The sequence below is a fragment of the Eublepharis macularius genome, chromosome 14 (assembly GCF_028583425.1).
Source record: "Eublepharis macularius isolate TG4126 chromosome 14, MPM_Emac_v1.0, whole genome shotgun sequence".
Lineage (NCBI taxonomy): Eukaryota > Metazoa > Chordata > Lepidosauria > Squamata > Eublepharidae > Eublepharis > Eublepharis macularius.
In genome coordinates, this window is record NC_072803.1 from 72,346,248 (window position 1) to 72,369,264 (window position 23,017).

General features: G+C 46.7%; 1 protein-coding gene across 1 annotated transcript; it reads left to right on the plus strand.

The window, feature by feature from the left end:
* Positions 1–22,109: 22,109 nt before the first annotated feature.
* On the plus strand, positions 22,110–22,629 carry LOC129342435 (40S ribosomal protein S10-like). Its single transcript, XM_054998204.1, has one exon. The coding sequence runs from the start codon at positions 22,128–22,130 to the stop codon at positions 22,623–22,625; it is 498 nt and encodes a 165-aa protein (XP_054854179.1). The 5' UTR covers positions 22,110–22,127; the 3' UTR covers positions 22,626–22,629.
* The last annotated feature ends 388 nt before the right edge of the window (positions 22,630–23,017 follow it).

Here is a 23,017-nt window from a genome sequence, read left to right on the forward strand (position 1 = left end):
AGTTGAGTCACTGAGAAAGCAAGACATAGCAATTCACAGGAGTGAGTAGTACACAAGGTCATGAACACTGAAAGTTTCTGCAGTCCATTAGATAAGCACCTGCAGGCAGCCTGTGAAAGAAACAGTTACGGCAAGACAGAAGCACAGCCACCTAGACTATATAGACTCCCTAAAATACATAAGGATTCAGTCCCACTCCGACCCATTGTGAGTGCCATTGGTTCACCGACATATGAATTAGCTAGACATCTGGCCAATCTCCTGCAGGACCACATCGGGAAAACCGCATCTTACATCAAAGATTCAGCAGATTTCATCAACAAAATCAGTTCTCTGAAACTCAATCCACAAGACATATTTCTCAATTTTGATGTTGTATCCCTGTTTACCAAGGTTCCAGTAAAAGACACTATTGCACTTATTAATCAGATTTTCCCAGAGGATGTGACAGCCTTATTCCATCATTGTCTGACAACCAGTTACTCCCAATGGGATAACGAATTCTATGAACAGATGGATGGGGTGGCCATGGGGAACCCCTCTCAGCCCAGTTATAGCAAACTCCTACATGGAACATTTTGAAAAAACAGCTCTAGAATCAGCACCCCACAAACCTAGTGTATGGTTCCAGTTTGTGGATGATGCATTTATCATTTGGAGCCATGGGGAGGAAGAATTGATGGGGTTTTTGAATCATCTCAACAACATCCACCTGAACATACAATTCACAATGGAGAAAGAAATCGAGGGAAAACTCCCATTCCTGGATACCTTGGTCATCTGCAAAGCAAACTTTCAGTTAGGTCACAAGGTCTACAGGAAACCAACCCACACTGATCGGTACCTACACAAAAACTCCAAACACCACCCCCAACAGAAAAGAGGCATAATGAAAACATTAGTGGATCGTGCAAGACGGATATGTGAGCCGCCCTTTCTCAATGAGGAAATTAATCATCTAAACCACGCACTTCAGGCAAATGGCTACTCCAGAAATGAAATCCAAAGAGCAATCAAACCCAGGATGAATCAAACAACCAAGGAAAAACAGTCTCCTACAGGAAAAGTGTTTTTGCCATATATCAAAGGAATTAGTGATCAGATGGGAAAGCTTATGAAAAAGCATAACCTTCAAGCAGTATTCAGACCCACCCGAAAAATACAACAGATGCTACGATCAGCAAAAGACAGTAGAGACCCCCTCACCTCTGCAGGAGTATACCGTATACCCTGCAGCTGTGGACAAGTTTACATCGGGACCACAAAGCGTAGCATCCAGACAAGAATAAAAGAACATGAAAGACACTGCAGACTTGGACAACCTGAAAAATCAGCAGTGGCTCAACATAGCCTAACTCAAATAGGGCACAGTATCTTATTCCAGGACACCGAAATACTGGACAACACTTCCAACTACTTCGTCAGACTGCACAGGGAAGCCATTGAAATTCACAAGCATAAGCAAAACTTCAACAGGAAAGAAGAAACCTTAAGAATGAACAGAGCATGGTTTCCAGTTCTGAAAAACACCAGGCTAACAAAACATTCTATCCCCGACAATAGCCCTGCAGATAAGATTAGCACATCAAGCCCCAATCCATATGCAAAAGAACCTCCTCAGGATACAGTGAAGCCTCCCGCCATTAGCATTCCACACCCTGGGAAACTCTTACAGGATGACTTATCTCAACCCCACCCCTCCTGAGTAAATATAAATGATCTGCCAACATCTTTTCCACACTGTGGCACTGAGAGATCTCTGTCTTTTGGTGCTACACCTCTGAAGATGCCAGCCACAGCTGCTGGCGAAACGTCAGGAACTACAATGCCAAGACCACGGCAATACAGCCTGGAAAACCCACAACAACCAGTTATGGCATTGGCAAGAAGACATCAAGTTGCAGTATGAAACATTGGTTCAGTATTAGCATTGGCATGGATGGGGCTCAACTCAAGAATAGAGAGCCAAAGCTCAAGGAGGCACACAAAAAGGTTACAATCAAACAACTGTTACCATTGACCAGTTTTATGTCTCAGTGTAAGAACCAGAACAGTCCAGTTCAATAACAAAGTCTCATACACCAAGCTATCATATATTTTTTCTTCCTTTGGTATCCAAGGTGCCTGTAGTGGAGCGCTCGCAAATCTGTCAATCGATAGTTAATGGAAGCTGCTTGTTCTCCTACAGGGGAAGAGCAGAGGCGGCATTTCCACCCTAATGGCTACGAGCTTCGCCGGCCCAGTCTCCTTAGGCTCGTTTCAAGAACAGTCTTCTTCCGGCCAATAATTCTACAAATAACCACAGCATATTTACTCCAAGGCATTCCTGTATATCATAACAAAATGAAGTCTTAAACTTACAGGTCTTTCCAATAACCAGCATTCCAACTTCCGTCTCCAGTATAGTAAATATCAATGGGGTGAGGCACTCCCAGTTGTTACTAAGTATATAATGTCATGGCTCATTAACTCATGAATTACTCATAAAGGGAAATCCCTCCATATGGTTTTATATGGGGCTCAGACATGACAATTCCAGGAGCTTAAATATCTGGGCTTCACATTGGGATGGGGCATGCTTTGGCTGTTCCCTGACAAGGTGGTGACCTTGGAGAGTTGCCCCCCCTGCACTGCTGCCGTTCACCAGCCTGGCTTCTGGTGACAGGAAGAGGGTTCGCAAGGCTCTCTTTACTGAGGCAGCTGCTGGGAGGCCACCACCAACCCAGGTGTCTGAGGCAGGGGCTGGCACTGGGCAGGGGCCTGCTGCTGAGGCTCCTCCTCCTCCAGTGGTTGCGAGCCAGCTGCTGGAGGAGGGGCAGCATGTGGTGTCTCCTGGGATGGACGTGGGGCATGTGACTTTTCCATCCCTCACGATCACCACAGGAACCCGGAGGATGTTGGAGGAACTGCCCGTGAGATCCCCTGTGGGGCGGTCCACCCCAGTTTCCTCTGAGGCCAGCAGCAGGCCTCTCGTGGCTGTGCAGGAGGAGAGGGTGCAGGAGGAAGAGGCAGAGACTGTGGTGGAAGAGCCCACATCTCTGCCCCTTCAGCCTCGTCCATCCCCACCTGCCCGGCCGAGAGTGGGACACAGTATGTCCAGCCAGAGCACCTCACAGGAGGTGTCTCAGGGTGGGCCCGTGAGCGCTTCTCCTGTGATGCGTCAGCAGCCCTTTACCTCCGAACTCTGGAAGCACTTCCAGACAACGGAGGAACCCCGAGCAGCCCAGTGCCTGCATTGTAGGCAGTGCGTCAGCCGTGGCAAAGATGTGCACCATCTCTCCACGTCTGGGATGAGGACCCACATGAAGAGGCACCGCTCAGATGGGGGGGCTGCCGCAGCAATCCCCCTCGCCCTCCCCTCCTCCCATCTAGATTTCTCCCTAACCTTTCCCCCGGGACCCCTCTCTGCTTTCCTCTCTGACATACTTTCCCCTCACGAAATGTACACTAACTAATTAGAAAACCCTAGGAAAACAAAGGTTAACTTTGTTTTCAAGAACTAACTGATTCTAAATCTGTTCTTCTTGTGGCTGTATTCCATGAAGGTCTAACGCAGCTCTTAGTGCTGAGCTGACCGGGCTGCCGTTTCAACGGCCGGCGGGGCAACACACGCTCGCGGCCAACTGTTCTCAGGCGGAGAACAGGCATAGAACGCTTAAGTACCTCAGGGCGCGTTGATTTCGGGCGAGGGGGGGTCCTGCGCAACGGACTCTCTCCCGACCCTTGAGGTCCCACCCTAAGGCAGGTCAGCTAAAATCTCTGCGGCAGTCCTGGAGCCAATGCGGCTGGCATAAGACCTACATGCCCAAGCTTCAACAGGGGGAAAGAAGCTGAAGGAGAATCTGAGATTGAAACAGTGATTACAACCCAGAAAGATGTTTAAAAAGGTAAAGATCACTATCTCTTGAAACGGGATGGATTAATTAAAGTAATGAAGTATTAAAGTGGACTTTTAAACTGCAACAGATTGATTATAAAGAGGGGAAGATTCGGCAAGAATTGTATTAGAAAAAGGACTAAGCTAAACGAAGTTATTAAAGAAATTGGACTATTGTTTTTCATACCTGTGGTCACAAGGAGCTAGTAGGCTGTGAGAAAGTTTTTACCATCGCGAGAGCTGCTGTGGGGAGTCAGGAAACAGGAAGTACGTAACAGCAATAGAGCTGCTGGAGCGAGACAGCCCCTACTGGAGGACAGGAAGAAGGGAATCGCCATCTTTGAAAAGGGAAGAGTCTCGACTTCAGCAGGAGAGGAAGTAGGCCATATTGGATTACAAAAACTATAGAAAAATCATAGAGAAAAGACGCCTGACATTTTGGACTCTTTAAACGTTTTTCTTTCCTTATAAAAGCGGGACATTTAAATTAAATTAAAAGAACGCCAAGCCAAACGCCACGGAGTTAAGGAAGCGAGCAGACTCGTGGGAGCGAGGTAAAGCAAGCCCCACGATGTCGAAAAAAGAGTGGCAAATGGCGATAGAGAACTTGGATAAAAAACTTTCAGAAGTGATTAAGGAGCTCAAGGACATGAAACCTGAGCTGGTGAAAGAGGTTAAAGAGACAGTAAAGAATGAACTGGCAGAGGTGAAGAAGGGTATGGAAACAATACAAAATGACCTGCAGGTGACACAGCAAAGAGTCAAGGTAGTGGAAAATGCAGTGGAGAACCTAGCAGACACGCAACGAACAGAGATGAGGGTGATGAGGGGAAGAATGGCAGTTGCGGAGAGTAAACATATGGAGAAGCAGCTGAGGTTTCGTGGCTTGCCGGAAGTGGAAGGAAAGACAGCCCAAGAACAAATTGCCGAGGTGTTAGCAGAATACCTGGGGAAGGAGGAGGAGGAAACTGTGGCTATCCTAGATGTGGTGTACCGTATAAATTCAAGATTTGCGACCCAGAGGAAACTCCCAAGAGATGTGATTGTGCAATTTACGACTAGAAATATAAGAGAAATGATTGTGAGTAAGCAATTTCAAGACCCATTGGAGGTTGATGGCAAGACGGTTATTATTATGAAGGAGCTACCAAGATCGGTGTTGCTTGACCGGAAAAAATATAAAGCTTTAGTCCAGATTCTGAAGGACATGAAAATAAGGTACAGATGGGAATTACCGGAAGGATTGTCATTTGAGTTTGGAGGAGTGAAAAAGCGCATCAGATCTGAATTTGAAATGGAAAAGTTTTTGAGGGACAATGAAAAAGACTTACCAGCAACAAGGCTATGAATATGGAGTGTAAAGTTTTATCTTGGAATGTAAATGGACTTAACTCACCCAATAAGAGAAAAAGTATTTTCCACTGGCTATTAAAACAGAAATGTGATATTGTGTGTTTGCAAGAGACTCATATTAGAAAACAGGATGTAAAATATCTTAAATCGAGCAAATTGGGCAATGATTTTGTAGCGGCCTCAAAAAAGAAAAAAAGGGGAGTGGCATTATATATAAAAGAGGAGCTACAGCCAAAGCTAGTGATTAGAGATGTGGAAGCCAGATTTTTAGCAGTGGAATGTACATGGAATTTAAAGAAAGTGTTGGTGATTGGAATTTATGCACCTAACGGAGCAAAAGAGAGCTTCTTTGAGGATTTGAGGAAGCAATTAGATGAACTTTCTTATGACCAGATAATTCTTGCAGGAGACTTCAATGGAGTCACAAATTTGGAGCAGGATAAAAAATCAGCAACTGCACAAAAGAAAAGAGGACTATTACCAAAGACTTTTTTCACATTAATGCAACAGGAAACTTTGGAAGATGTATGGAGAATACAGAATCCCAAAGGTAGACAATATACATTTTTCTCCGCAAGACACTCCACTCTATCACGAATTGACATGATCTGGGCCTCAAAGGACTTAGTGCTTTGGACTAAGGATGTGGAAATAATGCCCATGGTAGGCTCAGATCATAATCCAATTATGTGGAAGTTCGGAAAAAGAACTAAGAGGAAAGGATGGAGAATAAATGAGGATTTGTTACAAGAGGGAGAAAATATGGAGATGTTGAGAAGGGAAACTAAGTTCTTCATACAACATAACATGAATCGAGAAGTACCAACCAATAAGGTATGGGATACCTACAAAGCAGTAATTAGAGGCACACTAATGGACTTAAATGGAAGAGCCAGAAAAAAAAGAGAGGAGAAGAGACAGGAGATTATGGAGAAAATAAAAGCCAAAGAAATACAACTAAAGAAAAGACCAGGGAAAAATAAAATCTATCAGGATATTAAAATCCTTCAAGAGCAGTTGACGGCAATGAATTACAAAGAACTGGAATGGAATCTTAAGAGAATGAACCAAAAGTCGTTTGAAGGTGCAAATAAACCTGGGAAATACCTGGCATGGCAATTGAAGAAGAGAAAGGAGAAGAAGACAATAAATAAAATATGTGAGGACAATAAAGCACATTTGGAACAGACTGCTATTAGTAGAGCCTTTTACAAATTTTATGCTAAACTGTACAATAAAAAAGAAGTGAATAAAGACTCAATAGCGACATATTTGGGGAAAATGAAGCTTCCAGCAATTTCGGAAGATTGGAGAGACAAATTGAATAGTGAAGTAACAGAGGAAGAGATAAGGAAGGCAATACAGTCAACAAACCTGGGAAAGGCGCCAGGACCTGATGGACTTACAGCTAAATTTTATAAGGTAATGGCCAATGAACTGGTACCATTCCTAAAAGAAGTGATCAATGGTGTTTTGAGAGATCAAAGAATTCCAGATACTTGGAGTGAAGCTAATATAGCATTGATCCCCAAAGAAGGACAAGACTTGACTAATGTTAAAAATTATAGACCTATTTCCTTACTCAAATAATGATTATAAGATCTTTGCGAAGATCTTGGCAGAAAGAGTAAAGGGATGGTTATCCGAAGTTATTGGAGAAGAACAAGCTGGTTTTTTACCGAATAGACAAATCAAAGACAATTTAAGGACAGTTATAAATGCTATTGAATATTATGATAGGCGTTGTGATAAGGAGGTTGGTTTCTTCTTTGTGGATGCTGAAAAAGCATTTGACAATTTGAACTGGGACTTTATGTTTGCCACTATGGAACAGCTACAAATGGGAGAAAGATTCATAAGAGCAGTGAAAGAAATTTACAGAGACCAGAGTGCAGCAATTGTGAATGACGAGCTGACTAAGAAATTGACTATAGGCAAAGGTACAAGACAAGGTTGCCCGCTGTCTCCACTGTTGTTCATTTTGGTTTTGGAAATTTTGATGATACAGATTCGAGAAGATAATGCGATCCGTGAAATAAAAATAAAAGACTTTTCCTATAAGGTCAGAGCATTTGCAGATGATACAATGTTAATTGTGGAAGATCCAATCGAGAACATGCCTAAGGTAATAGAAAAAATCAAAGAATTTGGAGATCTGGCAGGTTTTTATGTAAATAAAAAGAAGTCAAAGATACTATGTAAAAATATGACTAAACAAAAACAACAGTTATTAACGGAAATAACAGGCTGTGAAGTAACAAGTAAGGTGAAATATTTGGGAACTGAACTGACTGCAAAAAATATAGATCTATTCAAGAATAATTATGAGAAATTGTGGACTCAAATAGAGCAAGATCTGATTAAATGGAATAGATTGAATTTGTCATGGTTGGGAAGAATTGCAGTAGTCAAGATGAATGTGTTGCCAAGAGTGATGTTTTTGTTACAGACAATACCAATTATCCGGGACTCTAAGCAGTTTGAAAAATGGCAGAGGAAAATATCGGACTTTGTTTGGGCAGGCAGGAAGCCTCGGCTGAAAATGAAAGTATTACAGGACGCAAAAGAGAGAGGTGGAATGCAACTGCCCAATCTAAGACTATACTACGATGCAATTTGCTTGGTGTGGCTGAAAGATTGGATGACACTGAAAAACCGCAAATTACTGGCCTTAGAGGGATACAAAAAAATATTTGGATGGCATGCATATCTGTGGTATGAAAAAGTAAAAGCAGATTCTATGTTTTTGCACCATTACATCCGGAGAAGCCTCTTCACAATTTGGAAGAAGTATAGAGATTACCTTCAGGAAGGAACTCCCTCCTGGGTGGTTCCTTACGAAGTAATAGACCCGAGAACTGTTGATAATGAACAACAATGTTTAACGTACAAGGAAATAACACGAACAGATCTTTCTAAATTAAGAATAAAGACGCAAGAAGAGTTGTCTTTAAGTTATGACTGGTTTCAATATAGACAGGTTAGAGATCTTTACAACTCCGATTGTGCAAAGGGAGGGATAAGAATGGAGAACTCGGAATTAGAGGAAGTAATCTTACAAGAAGACAAAAAGGAAATCTCTAAGGTCTACAAGGTGTTGTTAAAATGGTACACTGAAGATGAGACAGTTAAAGTGCAAATGGTGAAGTGGGCTATAAATTTTAACAAAGAAATAACAATGGAGGCGTGGGAATACTTGTGGAAAAATACGTTGAAGATCACGACATGCACCAATATTAAAGAGAATGTCTATAAAATGATTTATCGTTGGTATTTGACACCAAAGAAAATTGCGCTAGGGAACTTGAATACGTCTAATAAATGCTGGAAATGTAAAAAACATGAAGGATCTTTGTATCATATGTGGTGGACTTGCGAAGTAGCTAGGCAGTACTGGGGGGAAGTAATAAGAGTAATAAGTGAGATTTTACAATTTCAAGTTAATAAGAACCCAGAACTCCTGCTACTGAACTTGGGAATTGAGGACATTCCAGCACAATACAGGACATTGCTATTTTATATCACCTCAGTCACTCTGGAAGTCCAGTCCTGAGAAATCGAAGAGGCGAGAGTTGACCTTCAGGAAGGTCAACTGCTCGACTCTCCATGGGAGAAGGCGAGTGCGATGTGGGCCGACAATGTCGCCCGCATGTGAAAAGACGCGCTCACTCTCCACGCTCGTCGGAGGGCATGAGAGCAGCCTCTGTGCCTCGAGGGAGAGGTCCGGCCAGACCGACTCCTTCCTGGCCCAGTAGCTGAGCGGATCGGTGGAGAGCGACTCGCAGGGCTCCGCGAGGTAGTCCCTGACCATTGCCTCCGCCGGATCCTCTCTCACGGTCCTCACAACCCCAGAGGGGACGAGGGCCCACCGGAGCAGCTCCATCTCCATCGGCACTCCGGTGGTGGCCGCGGGGGGGGGGGGGACCTGAGCAGAGGGGGCGTCAGAGGGACCCACATGGCAGGGCCCCTCTCGCATCCCCCCTGTCGACAGGTGTCCTCTCTCGGCCTGCCTGCGCCTCACCCAAGAGCAGAGGGCGTCTCTGGCTTGGGTGAGGTTCCTGTCCTGCTCGGTGAAATTGCCCTTGATGCGTGGGTCACACATGGTTGCCAACATGTATGACTCGATCTACGTGAGAGGAGTTAGCCTGGCAACTATGACATGCTGCAGCGTTCTCACCAGTGCACGCACCACTGGAACGAGGTCAGCACGAGGCGCGACCCGGTCTGCAAGGGTGGCCAGATTCCTCTGGAGCGTGTGCACAAGGGGAATGACCAGACCAATGGTCTCTGTGTCTGACGAGACCGCCACAGTGAAGTCCTTGAAGGGCTTCAGGACCTCCACTGTCTGGGTGATGGTGAGCCAATCCTCCCGGCTGAACTCACCCACCTGACTCGCACTGCGGCTCTCAGAGAGCCACGCGTGGAGTGCGGCCTGCCGCTCCACCAAGCGCTCAAGCATGGCACAGGTGGAGTTCCAGCGAATGCTTATGTCAGTGATCAGAGCGTGCTCCGGCACACCTGTCCTGACGTGCTTCTGGCGCAGTTCATGCATGGCTGTCACGCTGCGCAAGAAGTGACTCGTGAGCCTCCGACATTTCTGGATCAGTAACTGGAGTTCACGAGTCCGGGTATCAAGGGGTTCCTTCGAGGGGCCCAACCGCAGCACATCTCTCACCACTAGGCGAAGTTTGTGAGCTGCACAGTAAATGCGCTCTTGGCTCATTAGATGCACCGCTGCCCTCATGTTCTTGCCACCATCCGTCACCATGCATCCCACGGTGGCGGGTCCCTGGCCTACCCACTCTTCCAACTGTCTCCTCAAGGTGGCAGCGATGTTCTCCGCCGTGTGGGACACGTCGAGCACCTCAGCGTGAAGCAAGGCCTTGCAGTAGCCGGCCTGGCGGTCTCCCATCCTTCCTTGGCTAGCTGTACTAGGCACCTCACCCCGGCCCCCACCCAGAACTGCCTCGGGTTCCCAGCAGTGAGCAGTAAGCGACAGATACGCTTGCTGCACACTTGGGCAGGTCCAGATGTCGGATGTGAAGTACACAGTTCTCCCAGCAACCCGGGACAGCTGTGCCTTCACATGGTCCCTGGCAGCCCTGTAAAATGAGTGCACCACTGATCTGTTCAACATAGTGCGAGCAGGGACGGCGTACCAGGGAAAGAAATCATGGAGCAGCCCTGAGAAGCCGAAGTCTTTAACTATGGAGAACGGTCTCCCATCCACCGCTACCAGGTTGACGATGTGGCACATGAGGCGCCGGCTCGCCCTCTGGATCCCCTCTCTGGGCACACTAGGGCCCTGCTTACCAAGCATCTCCGGCAGAGAGGTTTGGTGTCCCTGCCCTACAGGAACCCTTGGGGGAAGAGCACCAGAGGAGCCTGCCTCCTTCTGGCTAGCTGGCGGCCGTGTGGCGCCACTTGAACTTTCCCCCCGAAGAAGCACCGCCTGGTGGTGCCTCTTCATGTGGGTCCTCATCCCAGACGTGGAGAGATAGTGAACATCTTTGCCACGGCTGACGCGCTGCCTACAATGCAGGCACTGGGCTGCTCGGGGTTCCTCCGTTGTCTGGAAGTGCTTCCAGAGTTCGGAGGTAAAGGGCTGCCAATGCATCACAGGAGAAGCGCTCACGGGCCCACCCTGAGACACCTCCTGTGAGGTGCTCTGGCTGGACACACTGTGTCCCACTCTCGGCCGGGCAGGTGGGGATGGACGAGGCTGAAGGGGCAGAGATGTGGGCTCTTCCACCACAGTCTCTGCCTCTTCCTCCTGCACCCTCTCCTCCTGCACAGCCACGAGAGGCCTGCTGCTGGCCTCAGAGGAAACTGGGGTGGACCGCCCCACAGGGGATCTCACGGGCAGTTCCTCCAACATCCTCCGGGTTCCTGTGGTGATCGTGAGGGATGGAAAAGTCACATGCCCCACGTCCATCCCAGGAGACACCACATGCTGCCCCTCCTCCAGCAGCTGGCTCGCAACCACTGGAGGAGGAGGAGCCTCAGCAGCAGGCCCCTGCCCAGTGCCAGCCCCTGCCTCAGACACCTGGGTTGGGGGTGGCCTCCCAGCAGCTGCCTCAGTAAAGAGAGCCTTGTGAACCCTCTTCCTGTCACCAGAAGCCAGGCTGGTGAACGGCAGCAGTGCAGGGGGGGGCCTCCTCCGCTCAGATGGGGGGGCTGCCGCAGCAATCCCCCTCGCCCTCCCCTCCTCCCATCTAGATTTCTCCCTAACCTTTCCCCCGGGACCCCTCTCTGCTTTCCTCTCTGACATACTTTCCCCTCACGAAATGTACACTAACTAATTAGAAAACCCTAGGAAAACAAAGGTTAACTTTGTTTTCAAGAACTAACTGATTCTAAATCTGTTCTTCTTGTGGCTCTATTCCCTGGAGATGGACACTCAAATGCCTTTTTAAGCGCCCCTATTTATGTTGGGGAACCTGAGCCTGCCAAACAGCTGAATTCCTCCGGAATTGAGCTGGCCCTAATTCCCAAAAACAGGTGAAAGCCTGATACACTCACACACTAGTATGCCCGGGCCGGCCTGGATCCACCACGGGTGCCAGAGATGGGCAGTGGAACCCTAGTTATGGGGGCACTAATGGGAAGCCTGTTAACAGCTATTCCAAATTTGTGTGTGTGTGTGTGTGTGTGTGTGTGTGTATTGAGAGAGAGAGAGAGAGAGAAATCAAATATAACCTAACTCTCACTCACTAATGCTTTTCCTGCTGAATCCCTATTTAATGTTTTAAAAAAACTAATCTTGGTTCCCTGATCGATTAAGTTGAGGGCAATTAGCCACTGAATGCCTACCAACTGGCCTACCTACCTAAGACACTATTTAGCGGGAACAATGTTTCTGTGGTGTGTCTGTGTGGGGTGTGGATGCAGTGTTCTGAAAATGTGCCTCCCCCCTCCCAAGCTAGCAAAAACCCAGCCCTAAGCCCACCCAAATGTAAACCCACAGACTCACTCACCAGTCCTGCAGTCCAGCGATGTTCAGGCAGTCGTGCAGCTGGTCCTCCTCTCCTCTGCAATGCTGTTAAGAAAGGTGGATTGTTAACAGAGTCACACATGCTGCACACACAACCCCTAAAAGTCAAGGCCCAGATCTGCTTTGGGCCTAGACAGTCATGAAGCCACTGTGGGGAAGCTGGGCCAGAGAGTTAAAAGTCAGGTGGCATGCAAGCATTTCCCCCCCCAGAAAGGCTAGGCCCAGCCAGTGTAAAAACACAACACGCCCACCCTGCAGAGCAGGCCTGTGTAGGCCACAGGCTGACCCACTCGTTTTACAGGCTGGAAGCATTAAATCTAGGCCATACTCTCAAGCGTAACACAGGAAACATTAAATCAAGCAAGCACTACAAGCAGTACTGAACCCCCCACCCCCAAACATTGTCCTCTTGCCCAACCAGAAAATGTCCCCCTAGCCCAAGCCATCAGAAATAAAGACTAAACTGAAACATCTGCTAGCACATTGGCCCAGCAACAACAAATTTTAAAAAATTTTAAAAAAGATTCCTACCAGTCCTCCTCTCCAGATGTCCAGCAGCACAGTTGATCCTCCACACTCAGAGGTCTCCAGGCAGATGTCCTCCAGGTGCAGTCCAGTCCAGAAGAAGTCCACGAAGGCAGTCTCTCAGCAACAGTCTCAACAGCAACCTGTTTATCAAGCATAATTGCAAGTGCCAGCCAGCAGAAAGACACCACAGCCACCCAGCAGAGCAGCAGGCCTGTGTAGGCCACAGGCTGGCACACTCGTTTTAAAGCCTGGGAAGCATTCAATTAAGAGACTATACTGAAGCATAACACAGGAAACATCAAAGCAAGCTAACAATCCTGTCTCTAAAGCATAATTGCAAGTGCCAGCCAGCAGAAAGACACCAAAGCCGCCCAGCAGAGTAGCAGGCCTGTGTAGGCGAGAGGCTGACACACTCATTTAAAGGCTGGAAGCATCAAAGCAAGCTAACAATCCTGTTTCTAAGGCATAATTGTAAGTGCCAGCCAGCAGAAAGACACCAAAGCCACCCAGCAAAGCAGCAGGCCTGTGTAGGCCAGAGGCTGACACACTCATTTAAAGGCTGGAAGCATCAAAGCAAGCTAACAATCCTGTTTCTAAAGCATAATTGTAAGTGCCAGCCAGCAGCAAGACACCAAAGCCACCCAGCAGAGCAGCAGGCCTGTGTAGGCCACAGGCTGGCACACTCATTTTAAAGCCTGGGAACCATTAAACCAAGCCCACACTCAAGCATAACACAGGAAACATTAAATCAAGCAAGCACAACAAGCATCATTGAACCCCACCTCCACCCCCAAACACTGTCCTCTTGCCCAACCTGCAAATGTCCCCCCAGGCCAAGCCATCAGAAATAAAGAAGACTAAACTGAAACATCTTTTTGCAGAGGCAGGCTACTGCAGCACATTGGCCCAGCATCAATAAATTTACAAAAATTAAAAAAAAAGATTCCTACCAGGCCTCCTCTCCGGATGTCCAGCACAGTTGATCCTCAAGTCCAGGCAGATGTCCTCCAGGTGCAGTCTCTCTCCTCTCTCAGTCGCAACAGAGCTGTCCCAGTCTTGCCACAAATTTAAATCTCCTGCTGCAGCCACAGCCAAAGATTTGAATCTATTGGCTGGCAGAAGGATGCAGCAGTGGGATTGGTGACTCCTAAAGTCCCCCCTCCCTTGCCTTACCCCCCCACACTCCTACAGTCACCCTCCCTCCTGCTCCCCCTCCCCTACCAGGTAATTTTGGCGGGAATCTCTGCTTGCTCTTGTTGCTTTGCAAATGCGAAGTGCAATGCTATCAATGCACCTTGCATTTGCAAGGCAAATCAAAGGATTCCCTCCTTTGCAAGAGGGATGATGGGTGAAAGAAGGAGTGAGTCACTCCTCCCCCTCTCCCCTCTTCTAAGAGCCTGCAGGAAGCTTTAGCTTCCAGCAGGATTTTGCTAGACGCTTGCAAATGCAAACGCCTAGCAAAAACAAAATGGCGGTTCTCGGTTACCGAAACGATTACCAAAACAAACCGAAATGTTTCAGTAATCGCTGTTTCATGATTACAGAAATGTTTCGGTAATAATGAACCGTTTTGGTAATCCCGAAACAAACCGAAACAGGTTTGTTTCGGTATTTTTTCGGTTATATGATAACCGAATTGCACACCCCTACTGGGTAGTAGTATATGCGAAAGAGATCTCAGAGTAAGAGTGGACTGTAAACTAAATATGAATGTCAGAGTGTCAGTTTGCTGTTCAGTTCTCGAGTCATAGCTACGCCATATTCTCATGTTATAATCTGTAGCTGTTTAGTTCTCTCCCTCCAGGCCCAGGTGCTGTCCAGGCCGCCTATATCCATGGGAACAAAGAATTCTCTTATCAACCTGTTCCGGCCGACCTTGACGTCCTCGCCTTCCCAGGCCTTCTAGACAGGACTAAGGGGGGAGGCTGGGAATGGGTGTCTGAAGTATTGTTACTTTCATTTTGTGTGTCATTCTCAACAAAGCTTTCATGCAGCCAAGGCTTTCTTAGTCCTTGGAATATGGATAACTGTATCCTGAGCATTGTCTTTCAATAAACCTTTTGGAAGCAAGAAACATTGTGCTTCTTGCAGAAGGGGGGAGATGAACTCTAGATAACTGGGATTCCATAGTCTGACAATGAGCAGTCAGTGTGATGCAGTGGCAAAAAAAGCCAATTCAGTCTTGGGTTGTATCAAAAGGGCCATTGCATCGAAATCGCAGGCCATAGTCCCTCTCTATACTGCCTTGGTCAGGCCACACCTGAAGTACTATGTGCAGTTCTGGAGGCCTCACGTCAAAAAGGATCTGGACAAAATTGAGAGGATGCAGAAGAGAGCGAGGAGAATGATCAGGGGTCTGGAGACTGAGCCCTACGAGGAGAGGCTGAAGGCCTTGGGAATGTTTAGTTTAGAGAAGAGGAGATTCAGGGGGGACATGATCACTCTCTTTAAATATTTGAAAGGAGGAGGGCAAGGAGCTGTTCCAGTTGGCAGCAGAGGATAGGACTTGAAGCAACAGGCTTAAATTACATGCAGAAAGGTACCAGCTGGATATTAGGAGAAAGTTGTTCACGGTCATAGCAGATCAAAGGTAGGATCAGCTGCCTAAGGAGGTGGTAAGCTCCCCTTCACTGGCAGTTTTCAAGAAGAGGCTGGATGAATATTTGTCAGGGATGCTTTAGGCTCCTCCTGCATTGGGCAGGGGGTTTGACTAGAAGGTCTGTATGGCCCCTTCCAACTCTTGTGATTATGTGATTCTGTGAGTCAGCCTTGTGGCACAATTTGGACCTTGCCTAGCCTACTTCTGGCCAAACCAACACCCGCCTGAGGCCACAGATAGGTACCCATGGTGATGGACCCAATGGCTGCGACAGCGAGGGTCTTGCAGCCATGAACATCAAAGCCTCCTCCCTCTGAAGCAGTGGAAGATGCGGCCTGTCCAGACAGTAGAAGCAGGAGCCACCAGGAACACAGGCACAGCCCAAAGAGCCTTCTAGTAGTGCCAGGCACCCGCAGGGTATCTGCAGGAGGCTCAGAGGTCTGCCAATGCTTGGAAGTGGGGACCAAGAGGTGTTGCTCCACCCAAAACCTGGCCACCCTCCTTGACAAAGCCAAGATAGCGGGAGCTGATGGACACCAAAGCCTAGATGGCCACAGCTGTAGAGCTACGCCCCTGGAAGGAGCAGGGGTGGGTCAGAGGCCCTGGGGCCCCTCAGCTGAAGGCTGCCCCACAGAACAGGGCCATCCCTGGCCCTGATAGGGAGCAGCTAGAAGACCAGGGCAGTAAACCCGATGGCCAGTGAGGGGTGAAGTGGAGCAAGAGGGTGTGGCTACCCCTGGCCTGAGTTCTGGGGCTTTCACAGGGGATACAAGGCTGGGAAATGGGGTGGGTGTTACCGGAAGTGGTCTCCTAGCAATAAATAATTTGTGGGGGAATTAGCAAGCAAGGAGGATGGCTATGCGAGAGGCTGGTAACCGCGTGGATCAATCACCAACTTTAACGGAGTTCCCTCCCCAAAGTAGCAGATGAGGCTGGTGCTTAACATCAAACAACAACTTTTATTAAGAACAATGCTTCATGCACATACACACAAAATTACTGGGGGAAATTATTACACACACACACACAGAGTCCTAGGCAACTTAACTAGAGATTGGGAATAGAGAGAGGGAGTAAGTATATCTACCTATCCTGAAGAGTAGTCTAGTCCACGGTGGAGAGAGAGAGAGAGAAGGTTCAAACGTCCAGCGTCCTCAGCCAAGAAAGGAAGAGGCTCAGAGTAAACCTCAAAGGAACAGCGCTTGTGGATCCAGTAAGCGTGTACGAAGAGAGAGAGGTTTAGGGAAGTGACCCTAAGGGAGCAGTGTTTGGACTCAGGAAACGTACACGATTTGAATGGGGCCAGGACTCTCTACCTTTATAGGTAAAATGTACCCTGAGGTGGAAGAGCCCACCTAGCCATTAGAACAAAGGCTCCAATGGTCAGTTCCTGGGTTTAACAAAGGATTTGATTGCCTTGATGGGTAGCTGCCAGGGCGTGTGAATGCAAATGCAAAACTAGTTCTAGCACTGCAAAAAAGGATAGTTTGCTGATGAAGTCCATCAGAGCTAAGTTAATGAATTTAGGTGGGGACTGTACCTTCCCAGGAACAACTGTATATACTTATGAATGTCATTTGATTAGCTCCTCAATCATGGACAGGAGATCTCATCATAGGAGGAGGAAACGGAATGTGCTAGGTGGGGTTGACTCTGTGAGACCTTTGTTGCACTGGATCCCTTCGGGGCCAGAGGGATAGTAAATCCAATCACTTCTCAATCAGTCTGCATTCCTGTGCAGCATTCCATGCAGGCCACGTTCTCCCGGGCAGGACTTAGCAACTGTTGGAGGCTCTCTAGTGGCCACACAGCAGCCATTTGAACTCCAGAGGCCTGAATGTATTACATGCAGCCATATATAAAACTGCTATTAAAATGGCGGAGGCCGGGCCGACCGCTTTCATGGGGTTGGCCTTAGGGGAGGGGATAAAAGGAGGGCTCCAGAACTTGGCTGTGGAAGGAGAGGAGAGGCCTGTGCTTAAACCAAAGGACAGACTTTCAGGTGGGGCAAGTTATTCGGGGCGTACCACCCAGACCCTGCTTACACCAATCTGAGTTCTTCAAGGCAGGAGCCCTCAAATCATGACATAGCCTGTTAGGTCACAGCCAAAAAGCTGGCCCAGGCTAGGTGAAGGCAGCTAGCACCAGGAGTCACAGATGGCATCACGGCAGATGTGCAGAGCCCTGGGGAGCCCAAGGAGCATTTGTGACACTGGCTAATACATATTTCCAAATATATATTTTTGTTTGTTTAGTACATATTAAACCTGTCCTTCTGCCAAAGAACTTGGGTGATATATGTTATTCTACCCTCCTCCATTTTATCCTTGTGAAATCAGACATGATGAGACAGAGGGAGAGAGTGGCTCAAGAGCTCTCAACAAATTGTAGAGCAACAACCTTTTCCTCCAGTTCTTCATTGCAAATGCCCTGTGCCCTACATTTGCAATCGGTGGCAAACATGAAGTTGAAATGGGGTTGCCAACCTCCATGTGGGTTCTCGAGTACTCCTGGAATGACCACTGATCCCCAGGCTTCAAGGAAAAGTTCCCCTGGAGAAAATGGCTGCTTTGAAGAGTGGAGTCTGTGGCATTATACCCTGCTGGGCTATCTCCTCTCTCCAGACTCTGCCCACTTCAAGATACACCCCCCCCCAAACTCCAGGAATTGCCCAAGCCAGAGATGGTAACCCTAGGCTGGAAAGTGCCAGTCCTGTTCTGAAACACACCTATTGTAACAATGTTGAAAGTAAGCTTAATGAGGTGATTAAGCCAGATGAGACACATTCAAGGGAATATAAGAACCAATATTTCAATATTTCATGTTTTGATAACAAAATGCTTTGTTACAAAGAGAGAGAGGCTTTGTAGACAATGATGCAATTATCTCAAGGTGAAGAAATGGTTTAACATCAAGCTGTGGAGAAAGTAGTTGCTTTACATATTTTCCTGAGGTTAGTCACCAAAAGAAGTCATTCCAAATTTAGCTTTCTGAGGGTGTGGGAGTGGGTGGGTGGGGGGAGTGTCTTATGAGTCATCAAACTAACCCCCGGGATAAAGGGATTCCATTGCATCTCTAACTGTGTTTGGCAGCAAAGCCTGGCTGCTGGATGAATCAGTCAGCAGCTGTGTGGAAACATGCCACATTAGCAGCTGTGGATGATCTTGTGCCACTCCGGATCTGCATCAAAGCCCTCAAGATGGCCGCAGGCACCACTTGTGAGAGGCCAGCAAAGAACATCCAATCTCCAGGGTCCAACCATGGGCCTAGAGAGGGCTTTCTTTGTTTTCCTGACTGCAGGCTTTCCCTGTCCTTTTTGATGGGTTTGCAGTCATGAATCATTGTATGTGGTTCTGCGGTGGTATAGCTTGATAGGGAAGGGGAGAAGCTGGTAAAGGCTTTTGCTAGCTAAACGAGCAAAATATGCTTAGATAAGCTGCAGCTAATTCAGTAGTATTCCCTTTTTTTTTTTACTTCCATGAATACCTAAGGGCAGCCCAAGGCAGGATGTTTGGCTGGAGACCAGTACTAAGAATAGTTGTTTCTAAGAAGTATGTAACTGTTACCTACATCCACGAACACCCACATTTCTGTTTCTTCATGCAGTTGTGGGAAATGACAAGGAAGAGGGTAGGCTAGACTGAAGGGCAAAGAAGGTGAACTGAGCCAAACCCTGGTCTTATGGGAACTGACCCCAAATGCCTGAACCTACTGGTCTTGGATGCTTTTTTTAAAAAAAATAGAATAATTATTTATTCATATATTTCCTCTAAAACACAGCTGATTTTTAAAAAATGTAATAGTTGAGAAACACAAACAGGCCTCTTAAAAACAGACACTGAGGCCATCTTGTGGTTACATGTCAGTACTAATCAAAATGAAAGCTGAACTCATAAATATATGAGGCTGAATAGGTATTGAACAGGGCTGGCCCACTTTTGTTGTCCTAGGGGCTATTCTGTTCTCCAGACAGCATTCCTGAGGCTGGAGATGAACCTCTTGTAAATTGTAATTAGTCTGGCTCCACAATAAAACTCATACCACTTAGCTTTTAAAGTTATGGACTTCTTGAGCTCAGGCATAGATGGATCCTTAAATACATAAACCAAAAGGGATCAGCATTGAAGTGTGGAATAACTCTATTTCTTAAAGTGAAACTGTGGGCAATCACACGCACTCAGACTAACCGACCTCATAGAGTTGTTGTGAGGATAAAATGGAAGAGAGGAAAATTATGTAAGCTGCTTTGGATCCCCACTGGGGAGAAGTAAGTAAACACATAAATAATTAGATTTCATACTAAGAAAAGAATAATTGAATGATTCTAAAAATAAGAGAAAAGGGCTCATACACTCATCCAAACTATGTGAGGGTGAGAGTAAGCTTGGACATCAGTATCATCCTATCCAAATAGTGAGTAGAATGCTACTGCATATCAACGGCCACTGGCTATCTGTACAAGCTCCTTGTCTGGTGTCCCTAGGAGTGAAAGTAGGCCAGTCTGGGCTGGTGTGGAGTACTGGTAAGAAAATGGCTGAAGAGTTAACTCCCATCTTCTGTTTTGAGCCCAAGAGAGATAGTGTAACCAATGTTCCCTCTAAGCTTTGCAGTGTTGTGAGCTAAAAATCTACTTTGTGAGCTGAAACAACAACTTTCATTAAAGTTTTCAGTGCACCTCTTCTCCACTCTTTGGGGCTGAGGGGATCCTAGCGATTTCAGGCTGCATGGGTCAGGCCAGACCCGATCACACAGCTCTGCTCTGTTCCCCAGCTAGAGAGCCAGCAGTGGCTGGAGGCACTCTCTGGCACTACCCGGGGGGCCAAACCAGTCACAGCCAGGAAGAGAGGAGATAAGTGGGATGAGGCTCGATCCCTGCTCCATCCCTATAGGGCCCACCTGCAAATGCTGGCTGAGTGGGAGGGTGGGGCTGCCTGAGGGTTAGTATCTGTGAGCCACATCTCAGAATCTGTGAGCTGAGGAGTCAGAATCTGTGAGCAATTGCTCACGTGCTCACATTAGCAGGGAACACTGAGTGTAACCCCTATGAGGTAATTGGTTTAGCCCAGTAGGGCAGAGTCAGTAGCTAGAGCCAAGCAGCTGAGGAAGAAGCTGGTTGCTGAGGAGCTTAATAATAATAATAATAATAGTAGTAGTAGTAGTAGTAGTAGTAGTAATAATAATAGTAATAATAACTATGCTCTTATCACCTTAAATAACGTAATAAGAAATGTTGTATGTGGACAATATGACAAAAAGTGGTGTTTGTGTTTTATGTTTGGTTGGTGTCACTGAGACTGACAGGGCTGTAATTCCCCAAGAAGAGGGCAGAAGCCTGGGCTACAGTTGCTTTGAATTGGAAGGGCAGTGAAAAAGGACTCTATCACTTGGTGGGATAAGACAAGTCAAACTGTTTACCTTTCATAGACATTTTTGGTTTAAAGTTTCTGTATGGTTGCAGTTATGAGTTTAGTTAAAGAAAAAATAGTTGTATTGTATTAATTGTTAAAAGGTTTTTAAAAGATTTTTTTCTTAACTTAAATTTGTGTGAAAGTTTGCTTCCTAAGCCCCGTAGAACCCATACAAGGAGAAGATACAAGCGCACCAATAAGAATGTTAAGTTCCTTTCACCCTGGGTGCCCCCTGCAGAATTCTATTTTCAACCAGTTTCTTCAGCATTTAGAAATGCATTGACTTTGGAATTAGATTTTTTTGAACAAGTCGGAGCTTTCAAACATGCAATGTTGATGTATATTGTAAGAGAGATTGTAAGGGGTGGTTGTGGTGGATCTGGGTTTTTTCTTCTTCTTTCCTTTGATGCTTAGTTTCTCTTCCACCAGCAACTAAGCAGCCTTTTCCTGTCATCAGCCATTGGAGAACTGATGAGCCACTGAGTGTATATAGAGCTCCAGCACGTGATTGATCAGTAGGTAGACTACTGAGGCGTGGCACAATTTATCTTAACCAAGAAAGATCTTTATTGAACTTAGGAGTTTGTAGAATACAGAACATACAGAATAGAAAAGTATGCCTTGCCCAAGATTTGCAGCTACATAAAAGAAGAGTAATTGCTACTAATGACCACATTAAGGGTTACAACAGAGTACCTGCTATCTCCTTTTGGGATTGGCGTCTGATGCTTTGGAGAGGGAAGCAACCCTGCGATTGAGACCCTATGTCCTCTTCCTCCAGAACCTTACCATAGCAATGTAATTAAATGGCTGTAGGGTCTTTTGTGTCCTCTCTTCCCTGGAAGGGGAGGGAGGAATTCCTTCCTCTAAACCCAGCCCCTCTCCTGGCCACCATGACTAACTGGATCTCCTGTCAGATATTCCTCATCCCTCACATTCTTGGTTTTATAATGGTAACAAAATGTTAAAGCAACACACAATTATTTATCCAAAGGTTGTCGGTTACAAAAAAATCTGAAGAAGTGTCAAGTTGAGGAAATGGTGTTTTAATGGCTCTTCCTGGTTGTCCAGGCTAACTCAGAGCTTGATTATGAAAATGTCTGATCACAATGGGGTTTTTGACAACTTGTCATGGATATAGCATGACATATAGGGGAATAGGGGTTGGATTTGGCCAAAAAGATCATAGAGGATGTCCATGCTAGCTGAACCCACAGCTAGAGATGCCATGAAAAGCATCTGGAGGCCCAGAACAGAACAACCTTGGAAAGGGATGAGAAACAAGGGAGTAGCCCAATTGTATGGCCTTGTGTAGATTAGAAGAGCTGTCTAGCCTTTTCAGCGTTTGAGGCTGCTGCCGCCGCCACGATGTTGGTGCCTAAAAAGAACTGCATTGCCATTTATGAGCTCCTTTTTAAGGAGGGGGTGATGGTAGCCAAGAAAGATGTTCACATGCCAAAGCACCCAGAGCTGGCGGACAAGAATGTGCCCAACCTCCATGTCATGAAAGCAATGCTGTTGCTGAAATCTCGTGGCTATGTCAAGGAGCAGTTTGCATGGAGGCATTTCTACTGGTATCTGACCAATGAAGGCATCCAGTACCTGCAGGATTATCTCCATCTGCCACCTGAAATTGTTCCTGCCACCTTACAGCGCAGCCGTCCTGAAACTGGTAGACCACGTCCCAAAGGTTTGGAGGGTGAGAGTCCTGCTCGCCTTACCCATGGTGAAGCTGACAGGGACACATACAGACACAGTGCTCCTCCTTCTGGTGCTGACAAGAAAGCAGAAGCTGGTGCTGGGGCAGCCACTGAATTTCAGTTTAGAGGTGGATTTGGGCATAAATGTGGTCAGCTGCCTCAGTAGAAGGCTGCTGCTGGTGTGTTTTTTGTATAATAAATAGGTGACAATTTAAAAAAAGAAGAAGAAGAAGAAGAAGAGCTGTCTAACCATATTTGTAGATACTATGTATTGAGGCCCAAGTGCAGGGAAGTGTCTGAGAATGGAAAGAATGACCAACTTCACACCAGAGAAGACATGATTCAAGGATGGATGTATTGGTTGAAAGCCAAAAAGATATTCATATGTATGAATGCACTCTTAACGTGATGAGGGAGTTTGAGTGTGTCAGTGAAACTGAAACTGAGAGCAACACTATCAGGAGCTCAGGCTTCGTCAAGAGCCTAAACCCCTGGAAGAGTCACTCAAGGTGGAAAGGTCAAAGCTGAGACACCAGACTAAGATGCATTCCCTCCCCC

Bases quoted from the DNA above. Each gene is read 5' to 3' on its own strand.
- LOC129342435 (XM_054998204.1), top strand. From the start codon at position 22,128: ATGTTGGTGCCTAAAAAGAACTGCATTGCCATTTATGAGCTCCTTTTT.